Genomic DNA, 21,997 nt, shown 5'->3' with positions numbered 1-21,997 from the left:
TGATAAATAAAAGCCACAGTATAAAGCTGTTTTAACCCTATGTTGCATTTTTACACTATACTACGCTGTGGTAATGGTCACTTTTCCACCTTCATGACTCTCAAAGCGCTTTACATCAAGGAACCACTCACACATTCTCACACCAGTGTACACAGACACTGGGGGCAAAGTGGGTTAAGTGTCTTGCCCAAGGACACAACGACAGTGTTCATCTGTGGGAGCTGGAATCGCACCTCCAACCTGTGGGTCAGTGAACAAATACTGCACCGACTGAGCTACTGTCACCTTTTATAATGCTACTCATATTCAGAAAACAGTACACTGGTAACTCATTTATCGCGGGGGTTACGTTCCAAAAATAACCCGCAATAAGCGAAATCCGTGAAGTATCATCTTAAATTTTTTCGATTATTCTATATGTTTTGCGGCTGTAAAACCCCTCACCACACACTTTATACACTTTTCTCACACAGGCATTAACATTTTCTCACATTTCTCTCTTGTTTAAACACTCTCAAAGTTCAAACCTTCATAGGCGCTTTTGTCGGCGCAGAACGACATTGTTTCATTGACATTGTGGGTTTTGTAGGGGCGAAAACAAATTGCAAACATACAGCACTTCAGAGTCACACTGCAATCCAACATTTATGTAAATTTGTCTGAACACATTCTGTACTGTACAGGAGACACGGCACGGAGGAGACTGATGGACAATGGTCTACAGTCCAACAGCCAATCAGGACAAAGAACATGATGCACGTTCAGATGATGTAAAAAAAGCATGAGAGACCACGAAAGATGAACTGTGATATAGTGAGGGACAACTGTATAATACAAAACACATTTTATCCAGGAATTCAATATTTTGTTATTAACACATTTTCAAAGTATTCTTCCCAACACTGTCGCGGCAACTTCACTTTTGTTCCTTATTTGAAGAGGAAGTGTATTTCATAAAAACAAAAGTGCATATAGTGTTTTGACATTTCCTGGTAAATACAGAATGATATCTCTCTGTGTTTTTTATACAGAATGATATCAGTCTGGTCCCACATCCTCCGTTGCGTCTCAAGTTCGGTCAAACGTAATCGTGCAATCAGATCAGTTTTTTTCAATGACACACGTGAAACAAATGAGCTCACTTATGATTTACAAATAAAATCTAACTTATCTCACCTCAGATTAACAGTTTAGTGCTTTGCTCATGGATTCTACATAAATCTGCGATGTTTTTCAGCCCCTGTGATACTTTTTTTCCTTTATTTTTTCCTAATTATCAATCATATCCATCTGAAATCGGGGAAATCCACCAGTGACGAGACTCATATCTTTGTAAAACACTGAAGAAGCGTGTATTCTGAATGAAAAACATACTAATACGTGAGATATCGTGGCGTATTACGTGAAATATAATGATAAATGCATTGTTCTGATATTAACAGACCATGTGACTTCCAGTAGTGTAACCTCATATAACCACATACACATTTTAAGTCTCTTTTTTCTTTTTTTTATCCAGTTCCTCGGTTCACGCCCCTTCGCTCTGCCTCTGCACATGGCACATACTCTGTACTCAGCACTACAGCAGTAAACCATCACAGGACTGCAGTGCGACTGTACAAAGCCCTGACTAAGTGTCCCGCGCTCGAACAACGCTCCAACACAACCGCTCCTATTCCCAATCCTAAACCTGATGACATTTTCTGATTTTATGCCAAGCCGATTTTAATAATGTCGGCGGAAGTGTAAACCCAACCCAAACAGTGCGAAGGCTTAATACATCATGTTCGGACGAGCGGTTACGTCTGAGTGTTATTACAGTAGTTTGTTAAATCTCTGTTTGTTTATTTATTTGAAAAAGAGGCAGTGCAGATTAATCTTTGTCAATGTAAGTGTGGCTGAGTTCAGCTGAAATGTGCTCGAATCAGCGTAGTCTCTGAGCGTAAAAGTGTGTGCGAGTAAAAATAATACATCACATACTGACGCTGATGTGCAGAGGTGGGTCAGTTACATTTATACGAGTAACATTTTAATGAAATTTTACCTCTTAAAGTAGTTTTCAGATGATTTACCTTTACTCCTACTTGGATAATATATTTATTTATACAGCGTCACAGTCAGTGGTGGAAGGTAACGAAGGAAAAGTAGATTTTTTAGGTATCTGTAGTAGATTTTACAGTGGATACTTTTTACTTTTACTTCACTAAAATCGAGAGAAATCTGTACTTTCTACTTTACATTTTGAACAAGACTGAAAAGTAAAAAGTACTTTTCATGTGATTTGATGGGTTATTTTTACCATGTTCGTGGAAACATCCTGACTAAAGTTTTCGAATTCAAGCTTCGGCTTTGAGTAAACAGAAATAAATACACAAAATTCATAAGAAAAAATAAGAAATTGATTCGTCTTGCTACTGCTACTGTGTCCAAAATATGTATTATTTTTAATCAATATCGCTACATTTAACACTTTAACAAATTAGCAACACTTTATCAAAATATCTGAGAAATACTTTTACCGTCTTTCCTCTAAAAGTATATTTTAATTGTGTACTTAATACTTTTACTTGAATAGACGATTAAATGATTTGAACATTTGTGTTTCTAGCGGCGCTACTTCAGATATCATTACATTTTTTGTTCTATCTTTTAAAATGATCACTATTTCATTTAGTCCTTCCAATTATATGAACTTGAAATTATAAATCAGACAGTTACTCTTGGACCACTACGGAGTAATATTATTTTGAAGTAACAGTACATTTTTTGGCATCTCTACCCAACTCTACTGATTCACAACCTCACTGATGAACAACCCTGTGCGTTTGACTTGAAAAAACGACTATCATGTGTTATTTCCTGTGTTACCTTGAACGCCTCTCTGCGCTGATAGTCCAGTTTGGCCATCTCCTCTTTGACCCAAGACGGGATGTCGGGAATCGCTACATGAATGATGTACTTCAGGAGGATGGCAAAGTGCTGGGAAGGAATAAAAATAAAAAAAATATATAATTATTGTTGCATTTTCTATTTAGCAGAGGGTGAGATGTCTGACTTTTGTTACACAAAGTTGAGAGATAGAACAAATTTTTATCTCGTTACACTGTTTGTGACGCTTCGATCAAACAGATTCAAATATTCATCAAGTTTATTGCACAGAATCAGCAATCAGGAAAACATGCATCCATACTCTGAGCGAGCTTGCATCTCCACAAACCTGACTCTTATTTGACCTAGAGGAGAGCACACCTGCTTTGTATCCATGAAAACGTTGTTCTTCAGCTTTACTTACACATTATCTCCACAGATAATGTTACGTAGTATGGTTTTAACGTTCCATGGAATCATACAGGTGACATGCCATAGCCAGAAAGTTACATAGTGTTGCTTTAAATACTATGTTGGCAAATGAAAGAGTACCTAAAACACACTGCCCTTTCAGTTCATTGTTTTATTCTTCTTTATTCTTCATTTTTGATGTATCTATAATATAAAAAATGTTGTTTATTCTCTTAATACTCTTCTTTTACTTTTTATTGCAACAAAAATTGAAATTTCCCAGTTGTGGTGTTTGCAGTGGACAACAAAAGGTTTACTTACAGTCTCTTATCTTTTATATATATATATGTGCACAACCTCCTCTCCTGTGTATAATAACCTTAAATTTAATAAAACATGCACAGTAACAGCATGTGGGCTATAAAATCCTCTTTGGTTAAGCCTGACTTCTTTATCAGGCCAAGACGGTGCCGCAGGCTGTTTACCTACTTTTAAATATAGACCCCACAGTCTCGGGTCAGAGAGTGTGGAAATCTGTGAATCCACCTTCGTTTGTCACAGAAAGAAGTTATAATCTTAACACATTAGGAGCAGTAGATTTTAAATAACTGGATGAAGTGATAAGTCCTGACCACAGACTGTATATAGCCGCTATGTTCTAAATAAGACGTGAGCATGGGTGCACTTCATCGACTCCAATTCACTTTCTATTAAACAACTGTGGCCCCTCTCTCTGTAACTGTGGCATTTTGGTCTTAAAATGTTGGTTTTAACCCACTCTACATGATCCTGGCATTTTCATTTCACTATTTTACCCAGAAATCAAGATATGAACATTAATAACAGACAAATCAGCCGCCTTCTTTCCTTGAGGTTGCTCCTACTAGCCTTAGCAACAGGTTTGATTGACAGCGTTGCCAAGTGCCCGCTCCCCTCTAAACTAGTGGTGCGGGAGGGAAGGGGTGTGTTACGGACCAGTTCAGTTGTTTTGGCCTTGCCTCCGCTTACACAGATCCACCCACTGCTTGAGCTGCACCCGGAGCGGCCACATCAGCGACCAGTGGGGTTCTCCGCTTCAGCAATTTTGTTCGGCTACTTAGTTTATTTTTGTCTTATCAAGCTGTTTAATTTGTATCCACAGTTGAATAAATTTACTTTATCGTTTTTTGACCACGTCTCCACGCTCCACCATTTCATTGCGTGGCACCAACCCTGGACTAAGTGGCATAAAACAGGGCATTACCTTCAACAGACTCGCTCCTGATTGGCTCTTTGGTTGCTATGATACTCACGGTCGGAATTCTAACTCGGCTCCAAATTCGCAGCTATAACTGGAGCTGAACGCTATGGGTGACGTCACACTCACTTCGTCCACTTCTTTATACAATCTACGGTCCTGACATGATTAATAAGAGCCACAATCACAAGTCTCAAAACTAGATATTCATTTGAGAAAGTATTGATAGTAAAAACAGACATATTCACAAGACAGAAATGAACCTTTCCTGAATAGTTTTAGAATGATCTTGAGCTGTATCAGAACAAGTATAAGACACACAGTATACACCCAAAATGAGTCAAACTTATTTATATTCATTATCAGTATCAGGTTGAGATATGCAATATACAGAATGATCGATAATATAGTAAATGACAATTAAATAAAAGCAAAAACAAAACAACTTTGTACCTCCAGGATGACGATGGAGATGATGGCCATTTCGGGGCTGAGCCAGGGGAAGAGCCGCTGCAGCTGACCACACTGACCAATCAGGTAACAGTTCACAATGATGGCGATCAGACCCATCACCTCCATAGCAGTCTGAGAACGGACAAAATGTGATGTTTTTGGACCCAAAGTATATAATCGGAAGTGAATTTTTTGAATAATATAGAGCAGCAGGAACTGAATCGTCATTTAAAAACGGTAGATCTAATGACACTTGCAATCCTTGTATAAAAAGTTAGCATTTTTTTTCCTAAACTGTCCAGCTCTAGTGTCCAAGTTAGTGAATAGTACAGATTCCTGACCTGCCACTGTCCGATGCTCTCCACTCTGATCCCAAACGGCCTCTGGAGCCCCGTGCAGAGTTTGAAGGCGTCGCTGCGGATCTCGATGATGTTGTTGATGAGCGCACACATCGCCGCCAGAGGGAAGGCGGAGGAGAAGAGAACCACGTATCCGAACTGTACGAACATCTCCTGGTAGTCCTGGAACGTGTCCTGAAGGAGGAAGAGGAGGAGTTTGTTATTGAATCAAACGTAAAGTCAAAAGTACGAGTTATAAGGACATGCATTTATACATTTTACAATCGCTATAGTTTAAAATGGAGCTGGAGGCAGGTGTTAAATCTCTGGTGCTGTTTAACTGTCAGATTGCAGATTTATTGACCTGGTTTATGGTTAATATCTATGTACATGCTGGACCTATCCACATCAAACAAAAACTGTCTCAAAGTTCAAAGTTTTCTCTGTCAGCGTAAATAAACACAAGTGAAAAGTAGTCAGGATTTTTTCACAATAGCTTCAGAAAGTGGTGCCATTATTCCTCCTTCGAAAGACGTGATGTTGTCAGATTAATATGACAAGTTTGTGCAGCCAGTCCCTGACAAATAATGATAAGATTAAACCGTAGACTGTATCAAGAAGCGGATTAAGTGAGTGTGACGTCACCCACAGCGTTCAGCTCCAGTTAAATGAAGCTCGTCGAGGCTAGCGTTTATAGCGGCGAATTCTAACCGTGAGTATCATAGCGACCGAAGAGCCAATCTGGAGCGAAGCTGTCGAACGTAGGGAAAAAAAAGCACACTGATTTGTCTGTTATTAATGTTCATATCTTGATTCACGGACAAAATTGTGAATTAAAAACCTCAGGATCATGCAGAGCGGGTTGACAGCGAGAGGGGCCACAGTTTTTCAATGTAAAGTGAATTGCAGCCAGTCGATGGAGCCAGAAGTGCGCCCATGATCACTTCCTATTTGTCCATTTATATAGAGTCTATGGGTTTAACATTTGTGGATCGTAATTTTGGATATTTGTTTCAATAATTTGCCCTCCATCTGAAATTATGATGATCAAACTCTAGATCATGAACACAAGCTCTAAAAAGTCCTCTGCATTGGTCCTCCTTTTGTAATGTATTAATAAAGGACATCATTTTGTAATTAAATGTTTAAAGGAGTGATAACAACACCGCACAAGTTTTAAAAGGATTGGTTTTCCAAGTAGCAGATCCAAGAACCACAGATGGTCGGTCTACTCTCGCTTGTAGAAAGAGAACAAAAACACAGCAAACAGCCAGTACGTACAATTATAAGGATTTAGATACAATATACTTTTAGATATAATAGATACAATATATTTTAAATCTATCTTTTTGGTCCATTATGTAACATGTCCGGTAGAGGGTCTGCTACCTGCTTGTCTGCATAGAGATAATATTGCTGTGCCTGAAATGTTCCACAGTAAGCCAAGATATAAATGGACATAGCTAACCTGCGAGCTGCCACTTTCCAAATAGGAAGTGAACATGGGCACGCTTCCAGATCCACTGACTTAAATTCACTTTACATTAGAAAACTGTGGTCCCTCTCTGTAACTGCTGCTGTCAGGCTCCTCATTTTGGTCTTAAAATGTTCATATTGCCCTGCTCTACGTGATCCTGGTCATTTTATTTCACTATTGTGTCCGTAATTGAAGAAATGAACATTAATAAGAGACAAATCAGGCGCCTTTTTCCCCGAGGTTGCTCCCACTAGCGTTAGCAACAGGTTTGATTGACATCGTTGCTAAGCGCTCACAACCTGCTAAACCAGTGGTGCGAGCGGGAAAGGACGTTACCATCAACACTTTCGCTCCAGATTGGCTCTTTGGTTGCTATGATACTCGCGACCGAGATTTCAAACATGGACTGCTAACCTCGATGAACTTCATTTGACTGGAGCCGGACGCTATGGTTGGCATCACACTCCCTTAGTCCACTTCTTTATACAGTCTGTGTATATTATTGTGAATAAAATTATGCTTATATTTTATCATTAATGAACTGTATGCTTATATTGTGTGTACGAAACCAACATGGTGTGATGAAAACAAAAAAACCTGTGTAACTGGAATGGAAAACAGGAGATGTTTGTGTGGAAAAATACTATTGTTAGGTCATGTGTCGAAATCATGTGTGTTAATGTTGTATGTTATGTGTATAGAGAATGCATCATTAGTCCAAATAAAAGACCACTGTGAGAAGGGGGAAGTCGGAGAAAGGCACTGAAGAGGCAAAGACTCGAAGCTCTTCGTTTGTACGGTCTCTCCCCTCTGATCAGAGCATAAAAAAGTCTAACACTTGTCTTGAGTCTTTTTGGTAAAAAGTGCTTAAAGAACAGAGTTTTCTTGACAATTACTGAGCAATACAAATCCCAGTAATTGATAAAACACAAGACAGATATGTTTAATGCCATGCTGTGGAACATTCCAGCCAAAATAGTAACATCTCCTTAGAGACAAGCAGGTAGTAGACACTTCTTCAGCTTCTTGACTGCGATGTGAAAACTCAAACCATTTCCCACCCTAAGAATCTAGTACCAAACTCTTACCCCATACGTCTGCATACAGCTCTCTATCTCCGCCTGAGTCAGTGTAGTACTCTCCCTCTCCTCCGGGGGGTCCATCCATGAGTCGCGTTTGGTCTTGTTGTCTCCGCACTCTTCGCTCCTGGCCCTCCTCCTCTGCCTCGCTGTCGCCGCGCTGTCGGAAGAGGAGGGGATGGACGGGGCGGGGGTCTCAGACGAGCTGGTCTCTTTCACATCGTGGATCCCGTTGTCGTCTTCGTCGTCGCACATTTCAAACATGGAGGCTGCGTCCATGCCCTTCTCCACCATAGTGGGGCTACCCTCCTCCAAGAAACTGTTGTCCATGGGCGGGCTGCAGCTGTGAGGTCTGCGCTCCACCTGGTTAAAGGGGAAATTTTATAAACAATCTATAAAACAATCATCTACGATCTACTTTAATGAGCTTTTAACCTTAATGTAACAATACTCCCTCATCATTGGCAGAGATGGGCAGTACTTTTACTTGAGTAGCGTCTTTAAAGAAACTGTACTTCTCTGATCAGTTGTAAGACACTATACTTTTACTGTTACGGTGACTTGAGTAATATTTTCATTGAAGTAACAGTACTTGAGTAAAAGTTTGGTTACTCTTCCTACTCTGAGTAATTCTACAAGTGTCAAAATCTTTATGTTGACAATTTATTGATTTGAACATTTGTGTTTCTTGCACCGCTCCTTCAGATATGATTTACTTTTTCACATTTTTGTAGTAGATCCTCAGAAAATACCAAATTCTTGTATTATTTAATGTTTTTTCCTTCAAATTACACTTACTTCAAATTATAAATCAGATGTCACGTTCAGTCAGTTACTCTTACATGAGCAGCAGTTTCTCCAAATATTATTTTCTCTTACCTATATATATATTTTAATAACATATAGGGTAATAATTTCTTGGACTGCTATTTCCACTGGAGTAATATTATTTTAAGTAGCATTACTCTTACTTGAGTACAATTTTTGGCTACTCTGCCCACTCAAAGTTTATTCATGCATGTTTTGCTAATCCTTATTCAAGGTTTAAGTGCTCAGAAAAGGTCTGTTCTCACCTACCCCCTATCCCTACCCACTGATCTGAATTTACTTATTAGAAAAAAAAAAAATTATACTCTGAGGCTGTGTCCAAATGTGCTCCCTCGCCCCTAACATCTCACTCATTCACACACAGCTCACTACTTTCCGGTCATGTGACTCTGGCGTCTGGCTAAAAAAAACTCTAAAGGCTAAACTCTGATAAAACTTGATTTCCGTCATAAATAATGATCAATTTGGACTGGCACACAAGTATTTATGGACTAATGATAAGCATACACGTTTTTGTCAATATGGATCTCATGTAAACGGACTTGATTTTTTAATTTTTTGTCTAAGATGTGGAAATTATCGCTCTTTTAACAGCTCAAGTTCAAGTAAGCGGCTAACGTCAGCAACTTTGCACAGCAACAGTTTGTTTGCGCTGTTGTTTTTCCGACTCTCGCAGTGCATTGGTCTAGTGATGCCATCTTCTTTTCAAGGTGCATTGTGAGAAATTTTGAGTGCACTACCTTTTCACCAACTGGACATTTGGACACCACTAAAAATGGCCCTAAACAGTGCCCTAAGTAGGGAATAGTATGGATGGATACGTGGATTCGGATACATCCTGAATGATACGTTTAGGGTCGTAAATTGTCACATGTCATATAAATGAAAATACGCAGGTTACTATGGTGAAAATCTGCTAATTTCTACTCACCAGTCCTGCAGTTTTAAACAGTTACTTATTACATTGTTTTAAATTATTGCTTATCACAGGAGCTGCCAGTTTTCTCAGCCTGCACTAATAAACTGCACTTGTGGCACGGTCCATAAAGTAACTCGCCTGCGGGAGTTTGGGGTTGGCCAACTTGAAAATTAATTGTGCTGATTTCATTTGGTGTGAAACTTTGAAAACGTTTTTTGTAAGTAACCAAGAAGAAAATAATACAGTATTTCATGGTGCAAAAATCGTAATATTTAACGTCGCCGGAGTTACATCCCTGGTGCAAACACAGAAAAGACACATGGAGCAGTTGAGCGTTACCTTGTCCATGAAGCTGACTTTGCGCAGCTTCAGTCCACAGTCTAACAGGCTTTCCTCCTCCGTCTCTCCTTCACTGAAGCGTCCGCTGTCGGCCTCGTCTTTCTCACCTCCTTCCTCCTCATCCGGGACGCCACACCCCCCGTTCAAACACTTCTTCTCCCTGAACGACAAGCAGTCACAGGGACTTGGTTTGGAAGGCATCAGCTTAGAGGTTAGAGCATTTGTCCACCAGCGATTGGCAGTTTTAATCCAGCTTGTTGTGTCCTTGGGTAAGACATTTCACCGACTATTTCTATGTATGAATGTTGCGTGCGAGAGATTGGTGGTGGTCCGAGGGGCTGATACAGAAATCGCTAAACATCATTGAGTTTGGAGCGAATGAATAAAGCATTGTAAGGTGTTCTGAGTGTATAGAGTGTGGCATATAAATCGAAGACAATATAGTTATTCAAATAAACGTTTAGCCCCAGGCAGGCCCAAACTGTGGCCCGGGGACCAAATGCAGCCCTCAGACCATTTTTTCCCAGCCAATATCACCTTAAACAGTACTTTTTACTGTACATTTCTGAAAATCTACTTTACCAAACCCACATCAAACATTTAATGTGTCCCATTGAGGATGTAAACATGAATAAAGCTCTAGTGGTTCAGTTTAACTTGTAATAATAACACAGATTTGAAGCATTCACTGCACATTCACGGCTTCCAGTCTATGGCGCTCAATCGACCCTCGGCTTTGTCTGTGTTTTTATATGTGGCTCTTAATGAGAAAAGTTTGGACATTCCTAGTTTAGCCATTTCCATATTTGCTTTCAAAAAGGGTCTGTTGAAAGACTTTTAAAATTCTGTGATATTCTAAGACAGAAAGAGCTCCCTGTTTCTGTAAAGTACTTTGTGTATGAACTATGCTATACAAATAAACTTGCCTTAATTTCCCTAAAATCTATTGTAATAAATATGTGAATAAACCGCAGACTGTATAAAGAAGTGGACTAAATAATTGACATCACTCGTAGCGTTCAGCTCCAGTCAAATTAATCTCATCAAGGCTGGCAGTTATTAGAGAGAATTTGGAGCAGAGGTGCATATTTGGAGCTCTGACCATGAGTGTCACAGTTCTGCCTGTTTTCTGCCAGTTTTGTTTATCCCCAGTCCAGCTTCATTTCCCAGCCTGTTCCAGTCCTTGGTTTGCTGCCTCCCTGTTTTCCCCGCAACTGACGTTTATTAGTAATCAGGGGTGTAGCCTTTATATTCTCCCTGTGTTCAGTTTGAGTTGCTGGATTGTTGTTTGTTTATTTCTTTTGTTCATTTCTTTTGTTCATCTAGAAGACACGCAGGCTCTGTATTGCAAATAAACCTGAGACAAGGAGTTTGGCTGCGTTTTCTTGTGTTGCGCGTGAGTCCAGTGTTCACCTGCGTGACAATGAGTATCATAGCAACCAAAGAACCAATCAGGAGCGAGGGTGTTGAAGGTAACGCCTCTTCCTGTCCGCACCCTGTCAGAATGGCTTATGTTTGGATCAGGTTTGCAGGTCAGGGTAGTATGAGTAATCTGTGTAAATACTCGTTTTGGCAAATACTTTGTACTTGTAAGAAGTTGTGGAGTGATTGGATCATTTTTAAGTCAGATGTCCTTCCAATTAGCTACGCATGCTAACAGGCGTAAGGTTGGTAGGTGACGTTTGAATCAGCTATTGCACGATACATAGGAAAAGAGCATTAAAACACCTGTATGTCGTGTCTAGCTAGTGTTAAATGCCAGGGAGAAGAGGTGGGTTTTCAGTCGAGTCTTAAACTGCATTAAAGACTGAGAGGATCTGACAGGCAGAGGGCGCTGTTCCATAGTCTGGACGCCATTTATATACAGTTTATAGACTAAATTAAGCTTAACCGACCTAATACTGCCTAATATTGCCAACATTCACACGTTTTAATAATAATAACGAATAATAATGTAATAATAACAATTAAAACCAAAATACATCACTGAATTGTATAAAAAATGTAATATAGACATTTCCCAGTCTCCTCATGTCCATACCTCCTGTCCCCCTGGCCTCCCCCCGGCCTGCCCCCGCCTCTCCCCGCTGACAGGTGCTGCTGCTCGGGCGGGCAGAGCTGGGCCTTCCCCGCCGCCAGCCGAGCGTACTTAGACAGGACGGACAGGAGCAGGTCCCACACGGCGCGCGCGGTGAGCTCTCCCAGTCTGTGGCGCTCGTACAGGTAAGGCTGCAGCACCTCCTTCACATTCTGAAGGAACTGACGGATGATCAGCAACGTCGCCAGCATCTATGGAAACAATTAAAGCAAAGAAGTAAAGTGGAGAAAATATACTTAACAGAATTACAATTATACCTAGACCTGTCACGATAATTACTATATCAACTTATTATTCAGTAGATGACAGAAGGAACGATCATTTTTTTAAAGGTAAATATTTATCGATGGACTTTTTCTTTGCACTAGTGGGAAATATTTGGTTATTTTTCTGTACCCAAACTGCACAATAGGTCAAATTCTCGAGCTCTGAGGTATTGAAGGAAGCAGAGGACAAATTTCCCCTCGTAGACAATACCATAACTTTATATAGACTAAACAAAAATAAGTGTTCAGTGGATGGGAAGAAAAACAATAAAACTGCTCTCAGCCAAAAGTAGGTTCGGTCTGAAGACAAAAACGAATTATTTAAGCCTTATATAATAGGAGTTACAGTGTGTTTTGTGAGGACAGTACAGCAAAGCAATAGTGGTCATTGATTACTACCACGTCCTACAACTAACTTGGTCCCATAGTACAAAAACTGACTCTTGTGGACTTTAAGCCATGTTGCTTCCTCAAAAACATACCCAGAGTTGTGTTTTGTCTCTTATAACACACTGCGGTTACAACAAAAGTACCTTACATCACCTTCTGAATAGTTTTTTTTTTTTTTTTTACTATCGCACCGTCTCCACTTGCTTGTCTCCATGGAGATGTTGTTGATAAAAAACATCAGTATTCATCATATTGACGTACTCCCTCTACAACAGAAGTCTACCTTTAGCACCAAGCAACGTCACGGAGTTGAACTAAACAGAAATATGATGCTCTAAAGCGGCGTTTTTACAGTTGAATAATGCTGATGTGTTTGCAGTATACAGCGCCACTGCAGTAAAAACACACACATATACCCAACGTTACACTGAATCAATGAAAAAGTCCTTGGAAAAACAGGTTTGTGCGGCAGTCACGAGCGAGGAGGCAGGGTAGATTCACACTGTTAGAGTAGGATTTTAGAGCAGAGTTTGAATTATTATCTCATGAAAACTTACATTTAGGACTGTGACTAACGGTTATCCAAGTAGTCGACTAGTCAGACGATTATTTCTATTGTACATTGAGACTTTTTAAATACATTATCAGACATGTAAGAGTTGATGTATGGTGACTGGAGACTTCTAAACAGTAGTATGTTGTTGATAAAATCTGAAATAGTTGATTCTGTTTTGATATTTTGATTTTAAAAAGCCACTGTCTTTGTTGTAATAAGGTCTACAGTTATAGTCGACTACTTAGCTGATAAATCATTGCAGTCCTCGTTAAACTGCATACTCCTGCTCTATAGAGGCATTTAGATAGTTGGATTTTTGGGAGAGTGTCGGGGAGCTATATCTCAAAGTCTCGTCACATTTACTGTAAACTCAGCACCTTCGCTTCGTTTCGTTTAAAAGTTTTACTCTGAAAAGTTTGGAAATTTCTAGGTAATTTAATTCTCATAGTGAGTGTGTGAGTATGTGAGGATACTTTAGCATAAATGTATTGTTATGTAAATACACATTTTAGACAATAATAATTCTAGTAACATCACATCTTTGACCTCTATTTGTGCTCTATGAAATATGATGAAAAATATATTATAAATGTCTTTGTTTTTTAGTTTTATCAATCATTTTACACATATCATTCCTTTCTTACATTAAAAGAAACCAGGTTGCTAGGGTCTTAACCTGCAGATAGAGGACGCATACACATTTTTCTGAGTATATGGACCGGCCATATCTCATGTAAAACCTCAAACCTCCAGAATTCACTCACTGAGCTGCACAGGCTGCACTAGCACTGATCCATGATTGATTCCAGGTGCTGGGGTTTAGGCAGTGAGGATTCAGATCAGAAAGAGTCTTTGTAGGTTTAAACCAGGCACCAAACTGTGAAAATGTACTTTAACAAGCCCATATCAAATATTTAAAGTGTCCCATTGAGGATGTAAGCGTGAACAAAGGTCTAGTAGTTCAGTTTAACTTGTAATAATAACACCGATTTGAAGTATTCACAGTACTAGCGACCAGACTATGGCCCCCAATCGCCCTCGGCTTTGTCTGTGTTTTTATACGTGGCCCTTAATGAGAAAAGTTTGGACACCCCTGGTTTAAACCAACTGGATTTGACCATTGAAGCTCGCAACCCAAATGAAAAGCTAACGTGAGGCTCATTCTGGTTTTTGATTAGATCTTGAGAATCCAAACACCAAAATATAACATAAATACTTTGTCACCATGTCCAATGTTAGAATTACCGTTATTAATACTTAAAAACTGTATTTGATTTGAACATGTTTATGAAATCTGAATACTGGTGCGAGAAAAAAACAACTAAACCTGCACTAAACCAGGACAAAAGCAGCTCTCAAGCAAAACGTTAAACAAACCTACACATCCACATCAATTTGGAACATTTCGCAGCCGACAGCACCGCTACAAATCCATTTACAGCTGAAACACTGCTCGGATAGTGGGACATTAGCGGAAGTGTCAGGTTGCAGTTCACACTTGAGTCACAGGGGGCACTCTCGAGGTGACAGACACAGCGAGACAAAGAGGTGAGAAGCGAATCGACAAAATCATTCACAAACTCAGCGGTGAAACTAGCAGATGAATCAAGACCCCTACAGTGACTAGACACTTCAACAGAGAGAGAAAACAGTGGATTGTTTTTTACAGATGAACGAGTAATGGACAGATGGGGAAGAGAAAAATACATAGAGCCTAACAAGTACTGGATTACATCTTTTTTAGTATTTATAAAGTACTTTTTGTCTATGGCCTTAGTTTACAAGTACATAGCAATGCACTATTTTCTTCCCACTCAAGTACTTTCAACCAAATCATAATAAACTGCAGTAAATAAAGTAATTAGTGAGTATCTTAGTATCTACAATGAGTCAAAGTCAAGCTAAAGGTGCACTGTGCAACTTTTTCTCATGTCACCGGCTTGTCTCCATGGAGATATTACTGCTTTTTCTGTAACGTTACACAAGTATGGCCGTAAACTTGAGTAACATGCTTGTCTCTTTGGCGTTAGAAAAGTTTAATCTGTTAAACTTTTCGAAGCGAAGCAAAAACATCTCCAACTGGTAACGGAACTACAACCTGAAAAGTTACATTGTGCATCTTTAATTATTCAACCATCAATAGCTGAAAACTGCGAAAACATAAGGAAATGTTCTAACCTGAGCAAAGAAATTATACACCTTATATATCGAGAAATACTTTGATATAATAATTGCGGTGACAGACGTAGCAGACGGGCACATTTCAATGGATATAAAACTGCAACGTCAGAAGCTCAAAACCAACCAGCCGCAGGGTAGAAAAACTGCAGACGTCCCAGAGGAGAAAAATTCTACTAAGGAATAAGAAGTGAAATCTCTGAAGTGGTTAAAAGCCAAAGTACAGCAGCCCCAGTGGGACAAAACTCAAGAGTCGGAGTTAAGTTGGATAAAGTTAAATTTGCCCCAGTGCAGATATATTGTATAAGCAGCTCTTCAGGTAATAAGTCATTAGTGCTAATCAAAAAGCGCTTTATTGTCTGATAAGTAAGTGCACTGTTAGCATGCTAGTAGTTGTTAGCATTATTGTGATGGCAAAACTCTGTGCTGGCCTCTGAAACTTGTGGAAAACACTTATAAACTCATTATAGTGGATAATTAGGATTCATTGAATGCATAAGGTCAGTGAGGAATAACTTTGGACCATGTAAACTGTTTAAAATTAACTAGTTTTTAAGACAAAGAATTAGGGACAGCACGTTTAAGGATAATTTTGAGGTTGTAAAGCTAATACCAGTTAAGTTCCTAAATAAAATGTGATCACAACCTGCTTGCATTTATTCTTAAACAATATGATTTTATTATGACTTATGCTTAACTGAAAAACCTGTAGAAAACATTTTGAGTGACAAATAAGGATCCATCCAAACTGGGACAAACCTGGAACTAAACCAGGACTAGAACAGAACCAAAGCAAGTCTACATCAGGACTAAACTGTGGCCAAAACCAATGCCTGTAATTTAATAATTCCATCCATCCATTTTCTTCCGAAATTATTAAAATATATAATTTCTATTATGGTAAAGTGGGTGATGATCCTCCCTCTGTTTCCCTGTGGAAATCTCTGATGTCTGATCAAACTTGGACATTATATTGATGGAAATTCTCAGCTCTTCATGGACAGATGGAAGAAGCAAATGGACATAAGTGTCAAATAGACTCAAATGCACAGCCACTTTGGACTTGAACTACTACACACTTTTATGGACCCTGGACTGGATTATTATATATCGATCACACCAGTCTGTAACCTGTTCTGTCCGTTTGATTGTTTTATGTTGTATGTAAAAAAAAAAAGGGAAAAAAGTTATAAATAAATAATAAAATATATATATATATACAATTTCAAATCTTCGTTATTGTCACACTGAGAACTGCACAAGGACTTTCAAGGCTTGTGTAAGAGAATAACAGACACACAGAAGAGGAAGAGGTGCTTCATCTACTTCAGAGTTGGTGGAGTTATTCAGAAGCGACACTGAGGATGAAGAATTCAGTGGATTTAGTGATTTGGGGTGAGATCCAGAGTAAAATTGTTAGCTTGTTTTTATGCTATATTTATCTGATTAATATCTTACGCTGACAAACCAGACACATATTCAGTTCCGTGTGTTACGTTAGCGTGCTGTACTGCGATTCAGCCTGTTGTTCTTTATTTTATTGTCATTATAATAATTTGCCTTTAAACATAAGATTTTGTCAAATTAATTTCCCCAAAAAATGCGACTTATATATGTTTTTTTCTTCATTATTATGCATTTTTTGGCTGATGCAATTTATACTCAGGAGCGACGTCTAATCTGGAAAATACGGTAAAAAGCTGTACTGTGGAACATTGCAGGCAAGACAAAAAAGCGTCAACCTCACCAGAAAAGTTCCATGGTGCATCTTTAGCTTTGACCCCTTTGATTTGGCAATGAATACAGTTGAAAAACATGGATCTAGTTGGAGTAGTAGAATAGTAGTAGTGAGTGCCATAATGAGGACTTTATAATATTTAGTTTGAATTATTAATCACTACGGCAACAGGACAAATTTTCCCTAAGTGTGAAACCCATGGATAAAGTCAAAACAAGATAGATTTATAAAAAAATACTAGGACAGGTTACCTCTTTGAGACGGTCCATGTCTTTGAGGTAGAATCCAATGTAAAAAAGGCTGAGATAGGAATTTACAAACTGAAACTGCAAGAAAAAAATACACACACATAAATAAGCACGAATATTTAATATGATTTTCATTTTAAACATGTTTATACTCACAAGAACCATTTTGATGATGAGATTTTTCTCATAGGCACTCTGGAGTCTGTAGTTTTCTGTGGAGACAAATGAACAAACTGTTACACACAGACGACACTTATCTGCGTCTCATTTGTTTCATTGCTTTTCAATTTAAACTCCGGGTCATGTAAAAATAATACTTTAAAGGGCCCATATTACACTATTCTCTGATCTATGTTGTCTATGTCTTTAAAGCCATCCTAACATGGCTTTAAAATTCACAAGATTCAAATATACGTATAATATAGGACCTTTAAAATAAAATAATAAACCCATACTCTGAGCCTGCATTTAAATATGTTTTTTTTCAGTGTGGTTCAAATAAAAAAAAGAGAAAAAGTTATGGTGATGTATCTTGTTCTTTAAAACAAATAAAGGAATATGATTTAGTTTTTGTCTCAAATTTTAAATGAATATCCCACTTTACAGATGATGTCACAGCTTTAGACAAACCGGCACATGACACAAGTTCTACATTTAAACACAGTAAAACCAGAAAGTGTGTATGAAAAACAAGTTAATGTATGTACTGGGAATAGGAGGTTGTTTTGATGGAGGAGGACATACCTAACCTTGCCCAACAAGATGGATTCTTGCAATATTTGCGAGTTCACAAACTCACAAGAATCTATCTTGGCGTGCTCCCGCCAAGGTTAATCCGGAGGGCGGACCAATCACTGAGGATTGTGCAGAAGCCAAAGGCGAAGCGCTCAAGCGAATCAAAATAAACATGGCACTTCAGCCTATTTCAGAATAAATATTATTACTATTTTGTTTGTGAAAAACATGCAGAGGTAAGAGCTTTGTGCATTTATGGACAGGGACGATGGCTGTGCTTTTCTCTCAGTTGGATGTGACAAAGTTTGATTGTTGTGGCGCTTCGAAGAAATCAGATTCAAATAATTGTCATGACGCTTTGTGTTTTCCGATTGCTTTCAGCGAGAACCGTCCCAGACTGATAATGTGTACAACTCAATTCAGAGTGCCACACATCAATCTGACATGAGCCAAGTTAGGACGTACCGGCTTTGCTTTGACATTTGTTTGTCTAAGGGGATATCCCATAATGCTTTGCAATATGATGTCACAATGTATTTTTGCAGCTGTGACAAGCACCGCTGAATGAACGGCACATGGATAATTTTACATGGCTCCCACTGGAGCTAAGATAACTCCTCTAATGTTTATTGTAGATCACTGGTGCAGAGGCGGAGTCTCTTACCCATGTCGTTGAGCCAGCAGGCGATTTTCCTGTACACCTCGTCACACGCGGTCACAGTGATAGCGAGCATGATTTTGGGGATAAAACGCGCGAGTCGAGGCATTTCTTTGATCCCCATCACAAACTCCTACAGAAACAAGAGAAACATGTGATACAGATCCTGGTACTTTTCAGATTATAGACTCTGATGAGGTCATACTCCTGATCATTTTTTATAACTCACTGTATTTACAACACAAATCTACAAATAGTGATTTTAACCCCAGCCATAACTTACTAAAAGGAAGTTTTAAATTCAATAATGGCAGAAATAAACTCCACATAGATATTAAGGAGGTTGTGGAATAAATTCCTTAGTTAACTGTGAAACTGAGTCTCAAGACTGCACTAAACGCAAATTTTGAACCCCAACAAAAAATAAAACAGATTTTTACATTTAATTGGCTTGAATATATTAAAGTATACTTGTTGTTTTATAAGTCTGTATTGTGGAAATTACTGGGACACTGGGATTGCAAACCATCACATAATGGTATAACTGTATCCAGTCCAAGAACTACGAGCAGAACAGAACAGTGAGCCAAGAAAATACAGTTTGAGATAAACGCACGACGTATATGTGGCTTTATCTCAAACGCACAGACGCAAAACTGGTCCCAAGGTCGACAAAAAGTCACACACATTTAACAGGAACATCTCGTCTAAATCTGTGCCAGACTAAAAACTGACAGACGAGACAGGTTGAGCTCAAACACAGATCTGACCAGCAGCTCTCACACACACACACACACACACACACACACACACGAGCTCTGACCTGCAGCTCAAAGCAGATGAGCATCACGAGGAAGACGAAGCAGAGGCAGAGGAGGCAGATGGGGAGGCTCACCAGCCACCGGAACAAGCGCCTCCTCCAGGCCGGGTAATAGAACTCCTCACAGCCAGTGATGGGGCTGCACCGCTTCACTCCCTGAACATAAAACACACAAATATACATGTTATTTTATTAAGTCAGAGCTGTAGTAAACCTGGTTTTAAGACACAACATAACAAGAGAACGGTATTTTAATCACAACTGAACATACAATGCAGTTAGCGTCATTTACAGAGGAAACATTCCATCAGAGAGAGCACTTTGGGGTCATTAAAAACTTTTTTCGAAGGATCTGGTAACACAAGTGAGAAGCAAGCAATAATCAAGCTGAGAACCGTAAACCATAAAGGACAATTTTACATCGCAAAGTTAACATTGTCATTACCACGGACAGAAATAGGCAAAGTTTATAAAGTAAATGTTACAAGAGAATTGTCATTTGTCACCTTCAAATGATCCTAAATCAAATGCATGTGTTACTTTAATCAACATCTAACAAGAATAGTCAGAGTTTCAGCGTTCAAATACGTCTACAAACCCACATTCCTCCTCTGAGCCTCTTCTCAAGACTTGGGACTTTTGTGAGAAGTTAAACACGGCTCCTTCAATATTGCTTTGAGGGTTTAACTTCATTTTTGCTTTACTTCCTGCTTCCATCTTTACCATCTTGTCTCTTTGTTTTTGGGATTACTGGAGCAGAATGACACGGCTTCACTCGTGTTTTCCACCAGGACAGTCCGTGCAGCTGTTCGCCTGATGGAGCGTAAAGGACATCGGGGACACTCACCCTGAACTGCGGGCGTGGCTCCTCCAGGGACTCGGGGGGCGTGTCCAGAGTCCCCCATTTATACGCTAGCTCCGCCCCTCTCCTCTTCCACCGCTCCAAAAACAGCGTCGCCCACACCACGTTAAACAGAGCGAACACCACACAGCAGATGTCCCGGCTGGTCTGAAAAAAAACAACAGTGGAGTTTTGTAAAGTGCATATGGTTTTCATGTTTTTCTAGTTATTACTTGGTGGAGTAGTAAAAAAAAAAAAAAATAGAAAAGGAAAGTACAAAAAGTATTGGTGAGTTTTAAAATGGAAAACCCATTAACACGGACAATAAAATCCAAAATCCATCGTCAATTTATGCACAAATAAGGGATTTTTTCTGACAGATTACACAAAGATTTAACCAAAAAGTAAAAAGTATTGTCTTTTATTTTAATCAGCAAATGTTTAATGTGCAAATTCGATGTTCGGTATGAGATGTCATGTCAAAAGTCAAGTGAAACATAATGTGATTTCAATGGGGAAACTGGGATTAATCACAAAATATCACATTGATTGTCAAATGAAAACCAATCAGAAACATCTAAGTGATAACAAAGCCTGGTTTACAATAATTTACGATCATATTTTATTATTTATTAATCTAAGACACAATGAAAATGGGAAACAACATAGGGAGACTGTAGCTCAGCTGAGTGTTTGCTTCCACAGATAAATGCTGTTGCTGTGTCCTTGGGCAAGACACTTAACCCACCTCGCCTTTATCTATAGACAAGGTACATACAGGGGTCTCAAACTCAAATTTTCTTGGGGCCGCAGGAGGCAGAGTCACGTGTGTTTGGGTTTAACGATTTGGCGTAACCTTCTACACGCAACATGGTAACGCCGCACTAACATTAAACTAAATATTGTTCTAACGGCCACAAAATATCGTCTCGCGGGCCGCAATTGGCATCCGGACCGCACGTTTAAGACTCCTGTTTTAAATACTTTACATGCTTTAAATTGTTTATCCCTATTGCAACAGAATTTTCAGAATATTTCCAGATAATTCAAAGCTCCTGTGGTACTAGACGCTCACCTGGTCTGACTCGGTGAGCATCCACAGCACAAACCCAATAACTGCAGGATACAACATGGAGGTGGTGTAGAACCCCAACCACGCGAAGTACATGGCAATCTTCACCCCAAAGTAGTCACAAATGTCATCTGCCAAAACACAACAGCAAAAGGTGGACAAAACTATGCAAAAACGATGTTAAGCTCAATTATAAACGTTCCTAACTGCATGTGTGTTGTGTTGTTATTTACCTAGTGGCTGCTTCTCGCACACGGCCTGGACCCAGGACTTCATGAGCTGACTGAGGATTCTCTGCTCGTGAAGAGGGAAAACCTGCTGGATCACCCCTCGTGCGCTCAGCTCCGGGACTGGACAACGGCAAAGACAAGGTGAGAACGTTCAAATATATATAAATGCTCAAAAAGTTGTATATATATGTGTGTGTATGTGTGTGTTCTTGATTAAT

At 39.2% G+C, this 21,997-nt stretch overlaps 2 protein-coding genes across 2 annotated transcripts in view; one reads left to right on the top strand and one right to left on the bottom strand.

The window, feature by feature from the left end:
• Positions 1-21,997, top strand: part of ankmy1 (ankyrin repeat and MYND domain containing 1) — a 295,837-nt gene that overhangs the window by 29,017 nt on the left and 244,823 nt on the right. The window lies entirely within an intron of this gene.
• Positions 1-21,997, bottom strand: part of ano8b (anoctamin 8b) — a 92,254-nt gene that overhangs the window by 1,019 nt on the left and 69,238 nt on the right. The window contains exons 6-18 of the mRNA XM_033965241.2: positions 21,783-21,899; positions 21,553-21,680; positions 20,484-20,645; positions 19,640-19,792; positions 18,823-18,949; positions 17,580-17,635; positions 17,427-17,501; positions 11,991-12,238; positions 9,950-10,109; positions 7,873-8,226; positions 5,311-5,502; positions 4,970-5,101; positions 2,869-2,979 (exon numbers count right to left, since the gene is read on the bottom strand). Coding sequence (XP_033821132.1) covers positions 2,869-2,979; positions 4,970-5,101; positions 5,311-5,502; positions 7,873-8,226; positions 9,950-10,109; positions 11,991-12,238; positions 17,427-17,501; positions 17,580-17,635; positions 18,823-18,949; positions 19,640-19,792; positions 20,484-20,645; positions 21,553-21,680; positions 21,783-21,899 — 2,015 coding nt within the window. The remainder of the gene's footprint in view (positions 1-2,868; positions 2,980-4,969; positions 5,102-5,310; positions 5,503-7,872; positions 8,227-9,949; positions 10,110-11,990; positions 12,239-17,426; positions 17,502-17,579; positions 17,636-18,822; positions 18,950-19,639; positions 19,793-20,483; positions 20,646-21,552; positions 21,681-21,782; positions 21,900-21,997) is intronic.

The sequence above is a fragment of the Periophthalmus magnuspinnatus genome, chromosome 4 (assembly GCF_009829125.3).
Source record: "Periophthalmus magnuspinnatus isolate fPerMag1 chromosome 4, fPerMag1.2.pri, whole genome shotgun sequence".
NCBI classification, from domain to species: Eukaryota; Metazoa; Chordata; class Actinopteri; order Gobiiformes; family Gobiidae; genus Periophthalmus; species Periophthalmus magnuspinnatus.
Note: the sequence above shows the minus strand (reverse complement) of the source record. Positions and strands in the feature narration are given on the sequence as shown.